The sequence below is a fragment of the Macaca mulatta genome, chromosome 17 (genome assembly GCF_049350105.2).
Source record: "Macaca mulatta isolate MMU2019108-1 chromosome 17, T2T-MMU8v2.0, whole genome shotgun sequence".
Classification (NCBI taxonomy): Eukaryota; Metazoa; Chordata; class Mammalia; order Primates; family Cercopithecidae; genus Macaca; species Macaca mulatta.
Window position 1 is genome coordinate 1,103,264 of NC_133422.1, and position 20,300 is coordinate 1,123,563.

The 20,300-nt window shown below is 40.2% G+C and overlaps 1 protein-coding gene across 7 annotated transcripts in view; it reads left to right on the forward strand.

Annotated features, from left to right (window-relative positions):
• XPO4 (exportin 4) overlaps nucleotides 1-20,300 on the forward strand; it is a 105,065-nt gene that overhangs the window by 63,833 nt on the left and 20,932 nt on the right. For all 7 annotated transcript variants that reach the window (XR_013407626.1, XR_003724310.2, XM_015120707.3 and 4 more), the window contains 4 exons: nucleotides 12,222-12,398; nucleotides 12,956-13,098; nucleotides 13,594-13,739; nucleotides 14,544-14,721. Coding sequence is in view for 5 of the 7 variants with exons in the window: in XM_015120707.3 (XP_014976193.1) it covers nucleotides 12,222-12,398; nucleotides 12,956-13,098; nucleotides 13,594-13,739; nucleotides 14,544-14,721 (644 nt within the window). In the remaining 2 variants the exon portion in view is untranslated. The remainder of the gene's footprint in view (nucleotides 1-12,221; nucleotides 12,399-12,955; nucleotides 13,099-13,593; nucleotides 13,740-14,543; nucleotides 14,722-20,300) is intronic.

Below are 20,300 nucleotides of genomic sequence, written 5' to 3' on the forward strand. Positions count from 1 at the left end.
CATGATTTGATGAGGAAAGGATCCAGGTCAGACAAGTGTTTATGTGGTGGAGAAAATGTAGTAACAGAAGGGTAGAAGTTTAAAGGCATGATAGGTAGATTTGAATGTTTCAGAGGGATAATTTATGTTCTAAACTTAAAAATCCAGGGTAATTTTGAGTATTTACGCTTTACTCACACTTCTTTCAGATGATCACAGATTCTGAACTAGTCAGGTTTTATTTAACATGAATTCCTTGCACTTTCCCTCTCCCCCTTAGTTTATTTTCTCTTCTAAACCAGGTGGATTAAAGAGCATGTTGAGCCTATATTTAGAAACTAAGCTACCTTTTAGTTTCTGCTTGTGAGTTAAGCGTGTTCCTAAACATTTTAAAGAATTGCTGGAAGATATACGGCATCCTTGATTTGCAAATTTTAAGTACAGAATTTATTTATTTTGAGGTCACTGACATCTTGACAATTTTTCCTTCAAGATTTGACATAGGAGTATTGAAATATAGAAAGCCTACATGCATTTGCAGAGAAGTATATGTGTATTGTGCTTATTTCAGGCATGCTCTAGTGATGAACCTGACGGGTTTCATTCAAGAAAAGTATTATTTATTTTCATTTATTTTACTCAATTTTTAATTGAGCTGTTTATGATATTTAAAAATTATTTTTAAAAATAATTGGTCACCTATTGAAAAGGACAGAGGGATAAGTTTTGCATTAGTCATAGAAACCAGGTTGGGGATGTGTGGTGAAGTTGAGGGCTAACGGGGTGGCCCATGCATGATGACTTTATTGAAGAGTAAACCTCCTAAATGTCATCTCAGCCTCAAGCGGTTTCCGTTGTATCTTGTGTATGCTGGGAGTAGAGGACCAGGGGAGTGTACAGCTGATACCAGAAATAGAGAAACAAATCCAGCCAAACCAAATTGGACCTCTGGGACAGAAACCGTTTCATCTTTTGTTTTCTTGGGCACCCAGTGATTGTAGTAATAGGATGTAATACATAGTTGTCCTGAGATGGAAAAGTATGTAAAGACATGATCTTTTTTTTTTTTTTTGAGATGGAGTCTCGCTGTGTCGCCCAGGCTGGAGTGCAATGGCATGGTCTTGGCTCACTGCAACCTCCACCTCCCAGCTTCAAGCGATTCTTCTGCGTCAGCCTCCCGAGTAGCTGGGATTACAGGCGCCCGCCTCCACACCTGGCTAATTTTTGTATTTTTAGTAGAGACGGGGTTTCACCATGTTGGCCAGGCTGGTCTTGAGCTCCTAACCTTGCGGTCCACCCACCTCGGCCTCCCAAAGTGCTGGGATTACAGGTGTGAGCCACCGCACCTGGCCAAGACATGATCTTTTAAGTAAAATTTGGTAAATTGAGGCATATTAAAGAAATGAGTTCGGGAGTTAGCATGGGATGGAAAGATGTGAACTTTGAGGGAGACCGTACAGCTATGGGCCAAACAATCATGAAGGGTGAGAGCTCAGGCTGCGTCACTTGTTTTGAGCATGTTTCCTCATTGGTGAAGTCAGGGTACGAATTCCTTCCACTGCTTTATGACATGGATTAACTGCATGAAAAGTACCTGTATAGGCCGGGCTCGGTGGCTCACGCCTGTCATCCCAGCACCTTGGGAGGCTGAGGTAGGCCGATTGCCTGAGGTCAGGAGTTCGAGACCAGCCTGCCAAACATGGCAAAACCCCTTCTCTACTAAAAGTACAAAAAATTAGCCAGGCATGGTGGCGGGCGCCTGTAATCCCAGGTACTCGGGAGGCTGAAGCAGGAGAATCACTTGAACCCGAGAGGCGGACGTTGCAGTGAGCCAAGATCATGCCACTGCACTCCAGCCTGGGCAACAAGAGCGAAACTCTGTCTCAAAAAAAAAACACGGAGCGGGGGACCTGCATAGTGTGCAATAATTTATTACAGGCAATAACATGTAGAATAATAATTTTAAAAATGAACCTTTAAAATAATAGCTTTTATTGAAAGCTTGTGTGCACTCTTACCACATAAGAACAACTGTTGGGTTTTGTTTGGTGCGAACCAAATATATTTCTAATTTTTAGAAATTATTTTTAAAATGGTTTTTACAATCTTAATTTTGTGAAATCCTGAAAGTTTTTTTCCAGTAGGCAAACAGGTTTCACACGTAAGACTTTGTGTTACTGTAAGAATACTTTCTTCAGAGCTGTGTTTGTTTAGGAATATATACAGATTATCATCTTTTTAAATAGGAATTCATGTCTTTGATGGTGATTATGTTGTGTAGCGAGGGAAAAAGAGTATCTTCACAGGGAGAAACATTCTTGATACTGATGTGTGTTTTTGAAACCCATGTCATGAAGCCACCTTGCTTGGTGTCTTTAGCATGTGAGTGGAGAGACATGTTTATGAGTACCCTGACTTGCGGTTAACTGAGAGTGTGTGTTCACAGAGAGCAGTTCCAGTGTTCAGCCAGGTTTCTCTGTGGCTGCAGGTTTCTTGATAATACTTTAGGCTTCTTGGAGGCAAGAATTTTTTCATTATACCCAGAAATCAGATTATTATCTATTGCTGAACCAAAGAGGTGAGAATGAATGTGAAAATGAAAAAGTATTGCCTTAAAGATTAAAATCCTGCTGGGTGCAGTGGCTCACGCCTGTACCTTGGGAAGCTGAGGCAGGCAGATCACCTGAGGTCAGGTGAGGAGACCAGCCTGGCCAAAATAACATAGCGAAGCTCCGTCTCTACTAAAAATACAAAAATTAGCCAGGCATGGTGGCAGGTGCCTGTAATCCCAGCTACTGAGGAGGCTGAGGCAGGAGAACTACTTGAATCCGGGAGGCAGAGGTTGCAGTGAGCTGAGATCATGCCACTGTACTCCAGCCCGGGTAACAGAGCAAGGCTTTGTCTCAAAAAAAAAAAAAAAAAAAAATTAAAATTCTATCAATAATTGTTCATATTAATACACCAACTATTTTATAAAACATTTATAATAGTACATGCATTTGAATTGGTTCAGTGAAATTCATGGAGAATATGACTTGAACTCTATACTCTAGTTTGTTTCTTGGTTTCTTTTATAATTAACCATTTTGAGTTCAGCCAAGTAGGTGAAGCCGTGCAGTATGTTGCTACACGAGTAGAGCAGCCTTCATAGCATTGAGGTATTTTGTATATGCATTTTGATGTGTGTGTTGTGTATAAGGGCGACGGTGATAAATAACAATTTATAAAGGAAGAACCTTACATCTAGTTTTAGTATATTTGTAGCCTAATCTCAAGACTAGCAGGACAAGGTAGTCATGACAAAGGTACTTGATAAAGTTTTTAGGAAGTTTATTATAGAATGTAATGCAATAAAATAAATTTGCAATTTGTTGAGTGAGTGAGTGTATTTAGAGGTCAGCATTCTTGATTCAGAATCTAATTTCTCTGGCTTGTTGGGTAATTACTTTGTAGAGAGGTGATGTGACAAAAAGGAAGCCATAAATTGTAGCCAAATTACAGATTGAGAAGTGGGGAGCATACATTTCAGGATACCTCAGTAATAAGAGGGAAAACAATACTTGTTCTGTGGGACAGTGCGTCAGTGCAGTGTAACTGTGTCGTCTGCCTTGCACCTTCACCCATGAAAGGATGGGTTGTTTGAAGATCCTTGCCAGTCTCCCCGCCAAACGGTTCTTGTAGCTATAAAAGAGTAAATCGATGATACTGGAGAGAGCAAGCTGGCTATCCAGCGCCTCCCACCCATCAAGCACGTTCATTTCCTCTGCTCAAAAGATAGAAGAAGAAATGAAATCCATGAGTATTTTTTAAACCTTGCACATTAAAAGTATACTTTTTAGAAATAATAATAATAGTTTTAGCTCTACCAGGATATTTGGAAGAAAACTAGTTACTCTTTTACCTTAAATACAGATTCTTATTAAAAGAAGTGTTTTAAGAATTACTTTTACGTTTTAATTCTAATTGGAAGATAATATTACCATGCAATATTTCATGACTTGTATGAGTCAGCTCTGATTGTTTAAATCTGCTTTACCAATCCTAGTACGGAACCAGTGTTAAGTTTCACAGAATTCTTGCTCCTTAGAGTGCAGTGGATTTAGAATAAAGCTTACTTACTGTCATAACTATTGTTCCATATCGTATCCCTCATATTGCTTGTTATGCTAGTGTTAGAAACATAACTAGATCCAATGGACCTGGGGTTCAAAAATGAATACTAGAGTGAGGTAGAAAAAAAGGGATTTCTAAAGCATTTTCATAGTATGTGGAAAAATTTTTTTTAAAAAAGCAAAAGAAAGAAGGGATTGCCCTTTTACCCCATGTAAGCCGAGTGAGTCCCCGAGATGGCAGCTGCTGTTCAGCTTTGTTAAGTCTGTATTGAAGCACTTACCGTGTGCCGGGAACAATGTCTTACCGTGTGTGCCGGGAATGGTGTCTTACCGTGTGTGCCGGGAACGGTGTCTTACCGTGTGTGCCGGGAACGGTGTCTTACCGTGTGTGCATTCCTTACATTGAGAATTTGGAAACTCCTGTGCATTTCCAAAAGGAAGAAAATCTATTAATCCAGTAGTGCAGCATTTAAAGTCTTTTTCTGTAAATTATAGCTTGGACTCTTAGTGTTTTTGTAGGGGTAGTGTTGTTTTGTTTTTGTTTTTTTAAGTGATCTGTCTATAGGATTTTTCTAACAGCTGCAATACTTGTCTACTGAATCTATTTCTCTTGGGGGTTCCAGAAACCAGGAAATACCGTCAGCTGCATAGGCACTCTGAAGTTAAATTAATTCTGTATTTTAAGGACTAGCTAGAAAAAAAAAATAAAAATAACTAGATAAGGATTTATTTTTTCATTCGACATTCAAAGACTTCTCAATTCTTACATTTTTAAGTGGAGAGTTCATGAAGTTTTATTTGTGACATTTCTGTCACTATATTGTTGCCATATTTGCCTTAAATGATACTTCGCTAGGAAACAATCTACATACCAATAGCAGGTGAATAACAGCATAAACTAATAGTACAGCTCTTTCAGTCTTTAATCTTTCCTGTGTCCTTCCTAATGTTTGACACTGTGCAGCACAAATGTTCTTTGTGGTTTGTCATTGGACGTGGGGGTTGTGCCGATGCCTATAAAATTTGAAGTTATTGTGAAATGTTTCATATAAAGTACTAGTTTTATGTTATAAACATATAAAGAATAATGAAATGGACAATTATGTATCAACCACGCAAATTAAGAAATAGTGTAGTATATTGATGGAGCCTTTTTCTGTTGTTTTTAACCTGTGTTTTTTCCCTCTCCTGTTATTGCATGCAGGTGCTTGTTGCATTACTTATTTCTGCCAAGTGAGTCTAGAAGCAGACGCTGCTGGTGAACTTCCCAGCCAGTGTTTCGGGCACTTGTTTGCAGCTTCTACAATCTCTGATAGTTGAAGCCATTTTCACTTCCAAACTGTTGTAAAGAATAATATAAAAGGAACTTTTTGAAGGATATTCTGTAGACATAAGATTTTCTGTGAAAATGAATTGCGCATGTTCATCTCACTGCATTTTTTGTCTGTGAATCACATACTTATCTAACACATGTTATGTATGTTTACATATGAAGATAATCTTGATGATCAACAGAAAGAGCTTTCCAATTTCATGGAAAGGATTTGGAGTTGTCAATAGTGATTAGTTGCTGTTCGCAGGAAGACAATCTATAACTTACCCTAGCATGAGAGTTAGCTCATATTTTTACAATATCCGATATTAGATTTATATAGATAAATATAAATATAGATAAAGACTTTATATTTTAGAGCAGTTCTGAGTCCACAGCAAAAATTGGGTGAAAATACAAACCCCCTCAAATATGCAGTCTCCCCACCCTCACCCATCAACATCCCACACGAGAGTGGTGCATTGTTACAGCTGATGAAACTGCATTGACACATCATCGCCATCCGGAGTCCATAGTGTCCATAAGGTTCACTCTTGGCATTGTGCGTTCTGTGGCTCTGGACAAGTGTATGATGTCCACCATTAAGGTATCATACAGAGTAGTTTCACTGTTCTGAAAATCCTCTGTGTTCTGCCTATTTATCCCTCCCTGCCCCGCCAACCTCTGGCAACCACTGATCTTTTGGCTGTCTCCATAGTTTTGCCTTTTCTAGAATGTCGTATAGTTGGAATCATGTAGTGATATTAGATTTTAATCTCTGAAATTCAATTTAATGTCAAGAAGGGGACAGATTTCACATATTGAAAGTTTTCAAAGCTTCATTTGACAGCATTTTCATAAATAAAAGTAACCACTATTTTGGAATTATGTATTCAACATAATTACCAAAACATAAAATATTTTTTTCTGTGACTAAAGGATTGCAAATTTATTGCTCTATATACTTCCAAGTTAATTATGGGCATTGAGAGCTAAGTGCTGATATCATATTTTGATCACCTTCTCCACCCTCCATTTCCAGATGGAGTAAAGTGGGGTCAAGTAGTCTCCTGAGCTCTAAGCCCCTCTCCAAAGCTTCTCTGGCATCAGGCCTGACAATGCCAAGGCCATGAGCACACAGCGTCTAGCTTGGTCTCCTTAGTCATCTCTGTGCACGTGCTGCTGCCTTGGCTGCTGGGTTTTGGCCAGAGTGACCGTGGAGCAGGGCCAGGGTATTATGAAAAAGCGCTAGGTTAGGTTTCAGTTTTCTGTGATTAGACTGAAAGATTTAGTTGCCAATTGTCATCAACCATATTTCTCACACTTTGCTCGATGAGTTACATTATCTCCAAAAGAAACCAGAAGGCTGTTTAGAAGTCCATAGTCTTACTGTAAATTGCCATCCAGTGAGTTGAGGCTCTTGCAGTCTACCTCTGATCTTCTGTTCTAATGTCAGAGTGTTAATAGGAGGGATTATTGAAAGCTTTTTTTAATAGAAAGGCATATAAGACTTTTACTTTTTAGAATACTTTTATGTATATGAATACTTAAACCACAATAACATGTGTTAGATATATACCTAAAAGACAACAAAAATAGGTCTTAGAAAATATCCTTTTTTTTTTTTTTTTTTTGAGACTGGGTGGGTCAGAGGATGCTATTCCTAAATTCCTCTTGTGATATGTTACCAGTCTGTTTATTTTGGCAAGATAAACTGTTAAGACTTAACAAATGATGGCTGTAAAGCACATGCTTTGTTAAGTATATAAACAGGCCACAGATGTTTCTATGGAAAGAAAGTATCTTATTCATCTCCATATTCCAGTGCCTGGCTCTTAGCATTCGATAGATGATGATGATGATGATGATGATGATGATGATTATTATTATTATTATTATTTTGAGACAGGGTCTTGCTCTGTCACCCAAGCTGAGGTGCAGTAGTATAATATTGGCTCACTGCAACTTCTGCCTCCCGGGTTTAAGCGATTCTCCTGCCTCAGACTCCTGAGTAGGTGGAACTACAGGCATATTCCACCACGCCTGGCAAATTTTTGTATTTTTAGTAGAGACGGGGTTTTGCCGTCTTGGCCAGGCTAGTCTTGAACTCCTGATTTCAGGTGATCCACCCATTTCAGCCTTTCAAAGTGCTGGGATTACAGGCATGAGCCACCATGCCTGACTGAGAGCTCTCCTAAAGTATAAACCTAGGAGTGGAATTTTTTGATCAGAGGGTATGTAAATGTTCACTTTTAGAAGATAGTAGTGTCAAATGTTTGCTAAAGTGATTGGACCAATGTATTACGCGTATGTGAGTTCTCAGTGATCCATGTTCTCACCAACAATTACTGCCAAATTAATTTGCTTTCCCAAGTACCAATAACATTGAGCGTCTTTTCATATATTTAAATGTGTAGTTCTGTGATTCCTCTTTTGAAATGCTTGTGTCCAATGCCCGTTTTCCTAATGGGATGTTTGTCTTTTCCTTACTGATTTGTAGAAAGTCTATATATGTTCTAGAACTAGTATTTTGTTGGTTATATGTGTTCCAGATTGATATGGTTTGGCTCTGTGTCCCCACCCAAATCACATGTCGAATTATAATCTTGTAATACCCACGTGTCGGGGCGGGAACCTGGTGGGAGGTGATTGGATTATGGGGGTGGTGGTTTCTCACATGCTGTTCTCATGACAGTGTGTGGCAGTTCACTCCTCGCCCTTTCTCTCCTGCTCTGCCATGCTAAGACATGCTTCCTTCCCCTTCGCCTTCCACCACAGTTGTAAGTTTCCTGAGGCCTCCCAGTCATGCTTCCTGTTAAGCCTGTGGAACTGTGAGTCAGTTAAATCTCTTTTTCATAATTACCCAGTCTCAAGTAATTCTTTACAGCAGTGAGAGAATGAACTAATACACAGATCTATTCTTTTTTATGGCTCCTTTTTCACTTTATCGTATCTTTTTTTTTCTGTATTTAAAATTTGGAATAATTTTAGATTTACAGAAAATTTGCAAAGACAGTACAGAGAGTTTCCATGTGCCTTGTACCCAGTTTTCTCTTAATAGTATCATCTTTTGTAGCCATGGTACATTTGTCAGAACTAAGAAATTAACATTGGCATATTATTAGTAACTAAACTACAGGCTTTATTGGATTTCAGCAAGTTTTCCACCAATGTCCTCTTCCTGTGCCAGGACCTAGTCCTGGATATCACATTGTATTTTGACTTCATCATATTTTTTGAAGAACAAGTGTTCCTCATCTTAATGTAGTTGAAAGTTGTTTTTTGTTTTTTAATGATTTGTAATTTGGTTCTAATGTAAAGACGCCTACCCTTCCTGTGTTTTTTTCTTTTTTTTTTTTGAGACGGAGTCTCGCTCTGCCGCCCAGGCTGGAGTGCAATGCCCGGATCTCAGCTCACTGCAAGCTCCGCCTCCCGGGTTCACGCTATTCTCCTGCCTCAGCCTCCCGAGTAGTTGGGACTACAGGCGCCCGCCACCGCGCCCGGCTAGTTTTTTGTATTTTTTAGTAGAGACAGGGTTTCACCGTGTTCGCCAGGATGGTCTCGATCTCCTGATCTCGTGATCCACCCGTCTCGGCCTCCCAAAGTGCTGGGATTACAGGCTTGAGCCACCGAGCCCGGCCTGTTTTTTTCTAAATTCTTTAAAATTTGCCTTTCATGATTTTAACATCTTAGAATTTAATTGAGTAGGGATGCAAATTGTTTTTCTCCATGTGGATAACAGGTTTTTCTCCAACATTTATTGAATAGTCCTTCATCCTCAATGATCTGCCATATGTAGTTTTTATATAAGTGTGGTTCTCTCCTCTGCCTCCCAGGTTCAAGCGATTCTCCTGCCTCAGCCTCCCAAGTAGCTGGGATTACAGGCTCCCGCCACCATGCCTAGCTAATTTTTGTCTTTTTAGTAGAGACAGGGTTTTGTCATGTTGACCAGGCTGGTCTCGAACTCCTGACCTCGGGTGATCCACCCACCTCAGCCTTCCAAAGTATTGGAATTACTGGCGTGAGCCACCATGCCCGGCCCCTCCTTATTCTTCTTCCTTTTATTTTGAGACGGAGTCTCCCTCTGTCGCCCAGGCTGGAGTGCAGTGGCGTGGTGTCCGCTCACTACAAGCTCCGCCTCCCGGGTTCACGCCATTCACCTGCCTCAGCCTCTCGAGTAGCTGGGACCACAGGCGCCGCCACCATGCCCGGCTAATTTTTTTGTATTTTTAGTAGAGACGGTTTCACCGTGTTGGCCAGGATGGTCTCGATCTCCTGAGCTCGTGATCCGCGCACGCCTCGGCCTCCCAAAGTGCTGGGATTACAGGCGTGAGCCACGGCGCCCGGCCGCCCCTCTTTATTCTTAATCAACATCCTCTTTTTTTTTTTTTTTTTTTTTTGAGACGGAGTCTCGCTCTGTCCTCCAGGCTGGAGTGGGTGCCACGATCTCCTCTCACTGCAAGCTCCGCCTCCCGCGTTCCCACCATTCTCCTGCCTCAGCCTCCCGAGTAGCTGGGACCACAGGCGCTACCACCTCGCCCGGCTAGTTTTTATTTTTTAGTAGAGAAGGTTTCACCGTCTTAGCTAGGGTGGTCTCCATCTCCTGACCTCGTGATCTGCCCGCCTCGGCCTCCCAAAGTGCTGGGATGACAGGCGTGAGCCACCACACCAGGCCGCCCCTCCTTATTCTTAATCAACATCTTCTAAGTGGGTGTTTCTGGGTTTGCAGCTTTAAAAATAAACACTTAGATCTCTGTGTGCTGATGGCGCCCTAATTTGTGTTTCTGGCCCTGATCTCTTTCCTGAACTCCAGACAGGCATCAAACAGTTAATAGAACATTCCCGGTTGGATTCCTGTTTTGGATCTAAAATTTAACATGTCCAAAAGAAGCGAGGCTGAGAGGCCTTCATCTCCCAGTATGCATCATCTCACATTGGCCTGTCCAACACCTCCATCCTTCTGTATCCTAGGAATCTTCCCAGCTGTCAGGATAAAACCCCCCGTCCCCGGCTTGTTTTCTGTCTTGCCTTAGGTCATTTTCCAGTGTCAGCCCTTTCTCCAAAATCTGTACCCAGTTTGGCCACTTGCCATCATCTCTACCCTGGTCCATGGCACCATTATACTTTGCAGTGTAAGCAGTGTGATTTTCCTCTAAAGAATTTTATCTGGCCAGGTGCAGTGGCTCACACCTGTAATCCCAGCACTTTGGGAGACTGAGGCAGGCGAATCCCTTGAGGCCAGGAGTTCGAGACCATCCTGGGCAACACGAAACCCCATCTCTACTAAAAATACAAACATTAGTTGGGCATGATGGTGTACACTTGTAGTCCCAGCTACACAGGAGGCTGAGGCAGGAGAATCACTTGAACCCAGGAAGCGGACACTGTAGTGAGCTGAGATCACACCACTGTACTCTAGCCTGGGTGACAGAGCGAGACTCCATCTCAAAAAAAAAAAAAAAGTGTTCTATCTGTTTCAAGCATTGCAGTGGCTTCCTGTTGCAATTGAAAGAAAACTTAGTGTCCTTGTCATAGCCTATCAAGGCATTCAGTCTGTTCCTTGCCTGCCAGCCCCCATTCTCACCCCATAGCCTATCAAGGCATTTGGTCTGTTCCTCGCCTGCCAGCCCCCATTCTCACCCCATGTTATGTCAGGACCTGTCACGGTCTGCTCCAGGTCCACCGGCTCTCTCTCAGTGGTATAAATGCCAGGCTCATTCTTGCCTCCTGACCTTTGCAGGTTTTAAAACTAGAGTGACCTTTTAGCCAAATGTTAGCTCCATTCAGGGAGATCTTGGACCACAAGTAACTCTATGAAACAGCCTGGTGATGTACATTGTCATCCTACCTTTTTCTCTGATGATTTTTCTCTTCTTTCTCAGTGGTGTAGTTTAGGTGTTAACACTTTAATTCAGTAATAGTAGCTAAATGAAGAAGAAAGAATAGGAAAGAGGAAAATTAGGAATAACAAGCTAAACAATTTCACTGCGACTACCTTGAAGCGTATACAGCTTCAGGGTCTTGTTAGTGGATCTCGTACAGGTCTATTTACATCCGGCACCATGCTTGTGGAGAGGCCTATTCAGCCAGTCAGAGCTTTGGGCAAGGAGAAGCCTTGCTTTCCCTCATCTTCTCATCTACTCGTCTCTTTTTCTAAGTCTCCCACATGTGCCTCCTTTGTAAGAAGAAAAACTAACTGCAGTGAACCAGAAAGACGGAGAACCAAAAAGAGGGAGAAATTTATTTCCACATTTACAAAGTATTTGTGCTTGTTAAATTCTGAATTTTCTCTAAGTATGGGACACTTTAGGTATTTCTCTAATTTTTTTTTGAAGACATTTAATGCTTTTCTACTGTATGGGATTTGCTGTTCTTTTTTATTATAAGTTATTTCTTGTTAAGGAGCACTGGTAGAGTTCTCCCCACATATTCTTACACCTGCTGATTAAGTCAGTCTGTTTTCATCATTCTTCAGTTTCTCTAAAACCATTTTAACGTGTGTAGGGTGTATAATTTTTTTTTTTTTATTTTAACAATTCTCTTCTTGACTACAGAAAATGTTAATATTATTTTTATTTGAAAAATGCATGTTCTGCATAACACTGAACAGCTGGTTTTTAAAATAAACTTTAATTCCAGATTGCCTAAGACTCACTTAGACTGAACTTAGATTTTAGAAAGTGCAGTAAGAACTTATTAATAATTGGGAAGTTCTGTTAAAGGAAAAACTTAAACTATTTGTATGTGTTTATATGACTTGTTAGAATGCCAGTTGTTGTTCTCTGAACATTTGTTTTATGAATGTTCTTTTCTTTTAGCTTGATAAAGATGACATGGTATACATGGAAGCATATGATAAATTGTTGGAGTCCTGGTTAACTTTGGTTCAAGATGACAAACATTTCCATAAAGGCTTTTTTACCCAACATGCAGTTCAAGTTTTCAATTCCTATATTCAGTGCCACCTAGCCGCTCCAGATGGCACAAGAAATTTGGTGAGTTTTACGCAAGATGGTAATTAACAGTCTATTTCATCATAGGCTATATTTCACCATGTTACACGTTATATAATGCCAGAAATTCAGGATGGGTTCCCTCAGAAGATTTGCCGGGAGCAGAAGTGGCCTTGTTCTCTGAGTTCTTATTATATGGGATGTTGCTTGTATGTATTCCTTTTCAGTTACCCACCTCTTTCTGTCTAGCTGTCAAGAGATATGAATAATTTGGACCATGGATGTCCGGTCTTTTCAGTGACAGAAGTTCAATGCTCCCATGTGGGAGGTGGGTTGTGGGCATGCAGTTAGTTGTGTTGATCACCATGGAGTGATTCCTGTACTTCTTGCTCTTGTATGTTTCCCTGTTTTGATAACTATCCCGGCTGGCAGCCGTGTTAGAAGGGAGTTCGTAGATAGCTGTGCTCGAAGGTTGGCTGTGTCCTGCTCTCCTTTTGCTCTGCAGTGCTAAGCTGTCTAAGCTGTGTTATGGAGCCGCAGAAGTGCACGCGGAATAGGTAATGCAGTTCCTCATTGTTTATTGCTTTCACTTGCAATAGACTGCCAATGGCGTGGCCTCTCGTGAGGAGGAAGAAATAAGTGAACTTCAAGAGGATGATCGAGACCAGTTTTCTGATCAGCTGGCCAGTGTAGGAATGCTAGGAAGAATTGCTGCAGAGCACTGTATACCTCTTCTGACAAGGTACACACAGTCCAGAGAAACCCCATGGAGCAAATGTTCTCCATTCACAATTCCCTGGAGGGCACTTAAAGTGTGTAAAGACTTTAAACACCCCACCCCGTGTCCCAGCACACTGGAACAATGGACAGAAACATACTCATGATTGCCTTCCTTGGCTTAGACCTTTGGAGCCCAGGCACTACAGCGTAGATGGCAGAGAGATTATGGAAAACATGGTATGAGAAATGATTTGACCCATATTAGTAAAAACTTGGAATAACCAGTTTTCAAATGCCTGTCGTAAACCTTGTTTGTAAAGCAGTGTTTTAATTCTGTGTTATAAAAAATAAATCATAATTCCTATAGTGCTGTGAGAACAGTTGTGTACTATAATGTTTTTGTATATGTGTTTTTACGCTAACATTTAATTCGTGTTGTCTGATATATGGAAGTTGTAAGTTGTTCCATGTCTTTGCTTATTGAACTTTATGAAGCTGCTGTTTTCTCCTCTTTTAGTTTATTAGAAGAAAGAGTTACAAGACTCCACGGTCAGTTACAACGACATCAGCAACAATTACTTGCTTCACCGGGTTCAAGCACTATTGACAACAAAATGCTTGATGATCTCTATGAAGATATTCACTGGCTTATTTTAGTTACAGGTTGGTTGGTGGTTTCTTTTTAAAATGTAATTGCCAACTGAGCAGTTTAAGCCTTAAAAGAAGCTTCATATATGAAAAACAATAGTGTGTATACAATATTGGGTAAAATTTGGATACAGCTATTTTCTGTCATAGAACTATGGATGCATTTTTAAAAAATACTGGCTAATATGTATGCAGTGCTATTGCATACCAAATGTTTTACGGATCTCATTTTACCCGCTGAATTAGTATTGCTAGGTAGTATTACTGTTATCATCATCATCGTCATTATCCCCAACTAATAGATGAAGAAGCTGGGACTTGGAGAGTATAAGAAACTAGCCCATTGTCACAGTGCTGTTCATTTTTGGAGCCAGAATGTAAATCTAGGCAGTCTGACTCTTAGGATCTGCTTTTTTGACCACCATACTGTTAGTGATTCCATATTTTAAATAATAAGGAAAAAATCTTGACTTTTGAAAATGAATTCCCTAATATTGACTTCTAATATAGATAGTAGCAGAATTTCTATTAACTTTACAGAATACAGTACTGAAAATTATTTAAGACAGTAGATTAAAAAGCCCCTGTGAATTACAAAATTGGTGAATAAAACATTTGTCCTTTTCTGTATTTTTGAGGGTTACTTATCTGAGACGTAGAAAGTTTTTTTGCATAAACTTGAAATTAACAGGTTAACATTTATAATTTACATCAATTTATATGATGTATCTAAATCAAATAAAACTGAAAACATTTATAGTACAATTTGATAAATGTAGATTTGTTAAGTGTTCATTTTTAATTTTTTTTAAACTGAAGGCTACCTCTTAGCTGATGATACTCAGGGAGAGACTCCGCTAATACCTCCAGAAATAATGGAATATTCCATTAAGCATTCATCTGAAGTTGACATTAATACAACACTTCAAATTTTGGGATCTCCAGGAGAAAAGGCTTCTTCCATCCCAGGGTACAACAGAACAGATTCTGTGATTAGGTAATATAAACTCTATAGCTGTGCTCTTGTAATTTTTATACTGTTTTATAAATTCTGAGTTGATGGGTAGATGACTGGAGTGATAGGCACGTTGTAAATCTGATACATGAAAAAAAATGAAAACTTGGAGAAGCCTTGAAATACACAAGGATGGCAAGTACTCAGTATATTTAGGCAATGCCACTCTAGTGAGAGTTGACAGCTATCCCCAGTACTGAAGAAGAGAAATGTCACATTATTCTGAATACGATGAGACTTGGAAGGGACATTGGATGTAGTTATGAACGTGATGCCTGTCCATCAGAGGGCAGTACTGATGCATGCAGGCGCCCTAAACAAAGGGGACCAGATGAACATTAAGTCTCGCTCATAAAAGCTAAAACTATGTTTCGGTGGCTTTCTCATGGAAAATGATAGATAATTCGTATCTCAAAAAATGGAAATATTTATTCTAAATGTGAAACTGAAGAGCCCTGTTAGACGACAGGAGAGTGCCTCAAATGAAACAATTCACTTTAATCTTTCTAGTACTAATGGCAAAATTTTCGTTAATTCTTAATGATGAAATTAAGGAGGGGTAAACCTGTATTAGAAATGTCTGGCCAGGTGCAGTGGCTCACACCTGCAATCCCAGCACTTTGGGAGGCTGAGGCGGGCGGATCACGAGGTCAAGAGATTGAGACCATCCTGACCAACATGGTGAAACCCTGTCTCTACTAAAAATACAAAAATTAGCTGAGTGTGGTGGTGCATGCCTGTAGTCCCAGCTACTCGGGAGGCTGAGGCAGGAGAATCGCTTGAACCTGGGAGGCAGAGGTTGCAGTGAGCTCAGATCACGCCACTGCACTCCAGCCTGGCGACAGAGCAAGGCTCTGTCTCCAAAAAAAAAAAAAAAAAAAAAAAGTTCCTAAAAGTGGATTTGAAAACAACATGTAAAATTTCAGTATCTTTATTTTAAATGTAGGTTGCAAGCAGAGATGTCAGTAATGATAATAACATTGGTTTTTATCAGCTGCAAAACCAGTAACTCAAACAGGATGATGTCCCCTTTATTCTTTTTGGTATGCAAAAATATATGGATATCATTTAAACATGCAATAGAAAATGTGGCTTTTAAAAAAATAGTTGAAATATTAAGCTGATAACCAAGGATATGTGGGGAAATTTATTTCCTTTATTGTTGCATTGTCTTGTTTGAAATAAAATCATACTTTATTGAAAAAGTTACATCTTCATTTTAGGATTACTATAGTCATTAGATTTAGTGTCTCTGGAAATCAGTGCTTTGCTCTGGTTTGGTTGATGGTGAATGTTAATTTAAAAAGCAGTTCATTTCAGGGTGCTGTCATATTATATATTCTTTGTTGTATTGTTTGCTTGGGCAGTAGCATTAGGAGTGCTTTCCTTGTATTTTAAGTGCTTTTTCAATTTTTGTCAGTCCCAGGTGTTAGTGTGGGAGTGACACATTTTGGTATCTGAGAGCACAGACTATGGAGGATTGGGACAAAAAAAAAAACCTCACTATATTTTTAATCCAAAGAATTAATATGAAATTTAATGTTATATGGTAGAAACATTTCTTGTTTCACTAAAAAAGCAGCTCACATATCTTAAAACAGGTATCATTTGAGAAATAATTATTGACTACTGACTACCTAACAGGGAGCCTTTGGGTATTTGAACAAAACAGATAGAAGTCACTCCTCTTTTAAAGCTCTTTGTAAAGGAGAGAGAATAAATAAGTAAATTATGTAGTCTGTTAGAAGACAACAAATGTGACAGGTAAAAAGCTAGAGTGAGAGTATCAGTAGGGATTGTTGTAGCTGTCATTAGTGTGGTCAATGTTGGCTTTATTAGAAGGTGATGGGAGCAGAGACGTGAGGCTGGTAAGGGAGGCCATGCAGGTGTCTGCGGGGAGAGCATTCCAAGCAAAATACACAGTGAATGCAAAGGCCTTGGGCCTGCCTGGCATGTTCAAGAACAGCAAGAACAGCCGTGGTGGGTTGAGCAGAGTGAGGTGGAATTTTGTAGGAGATGGAGTTAGGAAAATAGAAGGAAAACAGATAAGGTCTTAGGCCTTTGTAACATCTTTGGCTTTTGTTCTGAATGAAGCAGCATGCCGTTGTAGGGTTTTGAGCAGAAGAGTAACTTAAATGTTAAGAAGTTGACTCTGCTGCATTGAGAGTAAACGATGGAGGCTGGGCACCGTGGCTCACGCTTGGAATCCTAGCACTTTGGGAGGCCAACGTGGGCAGATTGCCTTAGCTCAGAAGTTCAAGACCAGACGGGGCAATGTTGAAACCCCGTCTCTACTAAATACAAAAAATTAGCCGGGCATCGTGGTGCTCACCTCCTGTAGTTCCAGCTACTCAGGAGGGTGAGGCACGATAATCGCTTGAACCTGGGAGGCAGAGGTTGCAGTGAGCTGAGATCGCACCACTGCCCTCCAGCCTGGGCGACACAGCGAGACCCTGTCTCAAGAAAAAAAAAAACAAAAAAAACCTGAGAGTAAGTGATGGAAGCCAGGAGACCAGTTAGGAGACAAATTGCAGTAATCCAAGAGAAAGATGATGGTGGCTCAGACCTATACTGGAGGTTGTGAGAAGTTAAAGAAAGCTCTGTTTGATTTATTGTGTTGACTTTGGATTTATGACGTACAAATGTAATCTAGGATTGACTTGGAAAATATGAGAAACTGAGTGCTGTTTGGAATATATTTGTAGATATAGTGCTTTAAGAAATTGAAGTAGGAATGGGGTATTAATCTTGGAATATCAACAGTTTAAAAATATTTTGATGTTTTTATCAGTTAGATTTCAACTCCCCTGCATGCCAGCATCTGAGGGTACAGTTAGGAGTGTGTATGGGTGTTACAGGAGCTCCTGGTGCCCCTAATCTATGGGCAGAAGAGAACCAGAGGTGGCTTCTTGAAGCATAAGAGTACTTCGGGCAGTGACAATAGCATGAGCAGCGATGTTGTTGGAAAGGGGTCCCTGAGGGTTCTCGGATCTTGCGCAAGAAAGAATTCAGGGCAAGTCCATCGAGTAAAGTGAAAGCAAGTTTATTAAGAAAGTAAAGGAATAAAAGAATGGCTACTCCACAGACAGAGCAGGAAGTTCCTGAAAATAAGAAATAAGAAAATAAGAGGAGGAACACATCCACAATTCTTTGTGTGTGTGTGTGTGTGTGTGTGTGTGTGTGTGTGTGTATGATAAAAAAAGATCATGGGGCGATGTGCTTTGCTACAAGAGTTTGTGATAAAGGATTAATTTTCTTAATTACTGTATTTTGCAAGAATCAGTATGCTGTCTTTTAAGCAAAATTAGGAATGCTTTTGTTCTACAGATGTCAGAATATCTGGACACTCCCAAGTCTGGGTCTGTTTAGTAAATCTTACTAATTTGTTCCCTTAACTGTAAACATCTAGACAATAGGAAATGCTTGACTTTCTGGGAATGCAGCCCATCAGGTCCCAGCGTCATTTTCCTAGCCCTCACTCAAGATGCAGTCAGTCTGGTTCGATGCCTCTGACGGTAAGAGAGCCCTGCTTAAGCGAGAGGAACTTAGGTGTAGCTGGTGTGTGACCCAGGAGGGCAGGGCGATGGCCTTGGTAGGGGGATGAGGGTGGAGAGGCAGGGAGGATGCTGTGGATGGGGCTGATAAAGTGGGAGTAAAAGTACTGACAAGGATTTACAGCCGAGAAGTGAAGTGATCAAATTATTTTAGAGATACCATTCCATGGGTGATCAATTTAAAGGGTGGCAAGGCAAGTTAGGAAGCATTTTCCTTAGTAGTCTTGGAATGAAGATGGAGACAGGTTCTTGGGTCATGAGGTATTTCTGAGGTAGAAGAAAGGCCCCTGGGTGCCTCACCTGGACCTGCCTGACTCAGGCTGAGTGGCTCTTTCATTGATGTTTCTTCCACTTTACAAAGAAAGGCCAAAGTTTTCACTTCTACCTCTGAACATGTGGATTGGCAGGCGTGTAAAACCCTACAGAGGAGAGGGACAGTTGCAAACAGTGTGGCACTAAGTGACTGAGTCACTAGTGAGTGGACAGTTGGCAGGTTTCAGCCCTTTGCATCAAATAACATGAAGAGGACCTAATCACATCAACTAAGAGATTATTAAAAATAATTTTTGTTGGTAGATCTCTGTGATTTTTGGCATATAACTTGGAAGAAATACAAATAATTGGGTGATTCTGCTATTTTAAAAATAGGTTCTACTTATATGAAGTTTTTCAGTACTTATATCAAAAGGAAAAATAGGAATCAAATCATGCTCAACTTGCTCATCTGGCAATAGGTGGTGGTCATTCAAAGACACATGAACTAAGTGGGGAAGGAGCCCTACCAAGTTAATCACACTACGAGATGCACACACTTCTATGTTTGTGTTTATTTATGTTTGATAATTTAGTTAAATTTATATTGTTTTGCTCAGTTGTCTAGTTTTAAGTATCATAATGATAACTCAATCCAGAAGACATTTTTAAACACTTACGGTCTTATGGTCATTGAAAATGTTTAAAAGTTATCTTTCAATATGTAGACATTTGTATCAGAGTATGTAGTATGATGAATAAAATACTGGAACATAAACATTATATTAGGATAATGTTCTATGGAAAATGAAATTGAAATAAAAACAAGGAAAATTTGTTTACATTTTTAATGGATTATAGTGGGCACCAGAACATTACGATAATAAAACTCCAGTGCATAAATGTAAAGTGTTAATGTAACCATTTTATTTTGAATTTTGTTAGGCTGGAATATATATTTAAAATGATTTAATCTCACCGGAAATTTTGACATATCTGCAACTTAAATGTATTACTGTATTGGGAGATTGCTGGGGTTTTGTTTGTTTTGTTGTTGTTCACATACCCCCTAAAAAAAATTTCTGAAGTTTGAGCACTGGTGGTATAGGAAGTGTGTGTGCAGTGAAGAAGGCTGGGCATGGTGGCTCATTCCTGTAATCCCAACACTTTGGGAGGCCAAGGTGGGAGGATTGCTTGAGCTCAGGAGTTGACGACCAGCCTGGGTGCCATGACGAAACCCTGTCTTTAAAAAAATTTTGTAAATCGGCCTGGTGTGGTGGTGTTTGCCTGTAGTCCCAGCCACTTGAGAGACTCAGGCAGGAGGATCGCTCGAACCCAGAAGGTTAAAGCTGCAGTGAACCGTGATTGTGTCTGGGCATACTGCTGCCTGGTGACACAGCCACTCTGTCTGAAACAGAAAAAAATAGAAGAGATTCTGGGCTGGAACCTTAAAAACCTCCTGATTTAAAGAAGGAGGTCAGGAGAAGAGGATGCTGCTATAGAGACTGAGAAGGAGGAAGCATGTGGCTAGATGAAGGGAGGAAGGGCAGTGACCCCAGGGAGGCTGCAGGAAGATAAGGGCAGTGACAGTGGGCCATACAGTGGGGTAAAGAACTGAAACATGTTTGTATGATTTCATGACGAGATCATTTCAGGCTTCCTGAGAGCACTAGTAAAGGAGCATAAGCCGAATTTGAGTGTTTAGAATCCTTTTCTCAGCACCGATATTCTTTGGTGTGTAATGGGTTCTTTCCG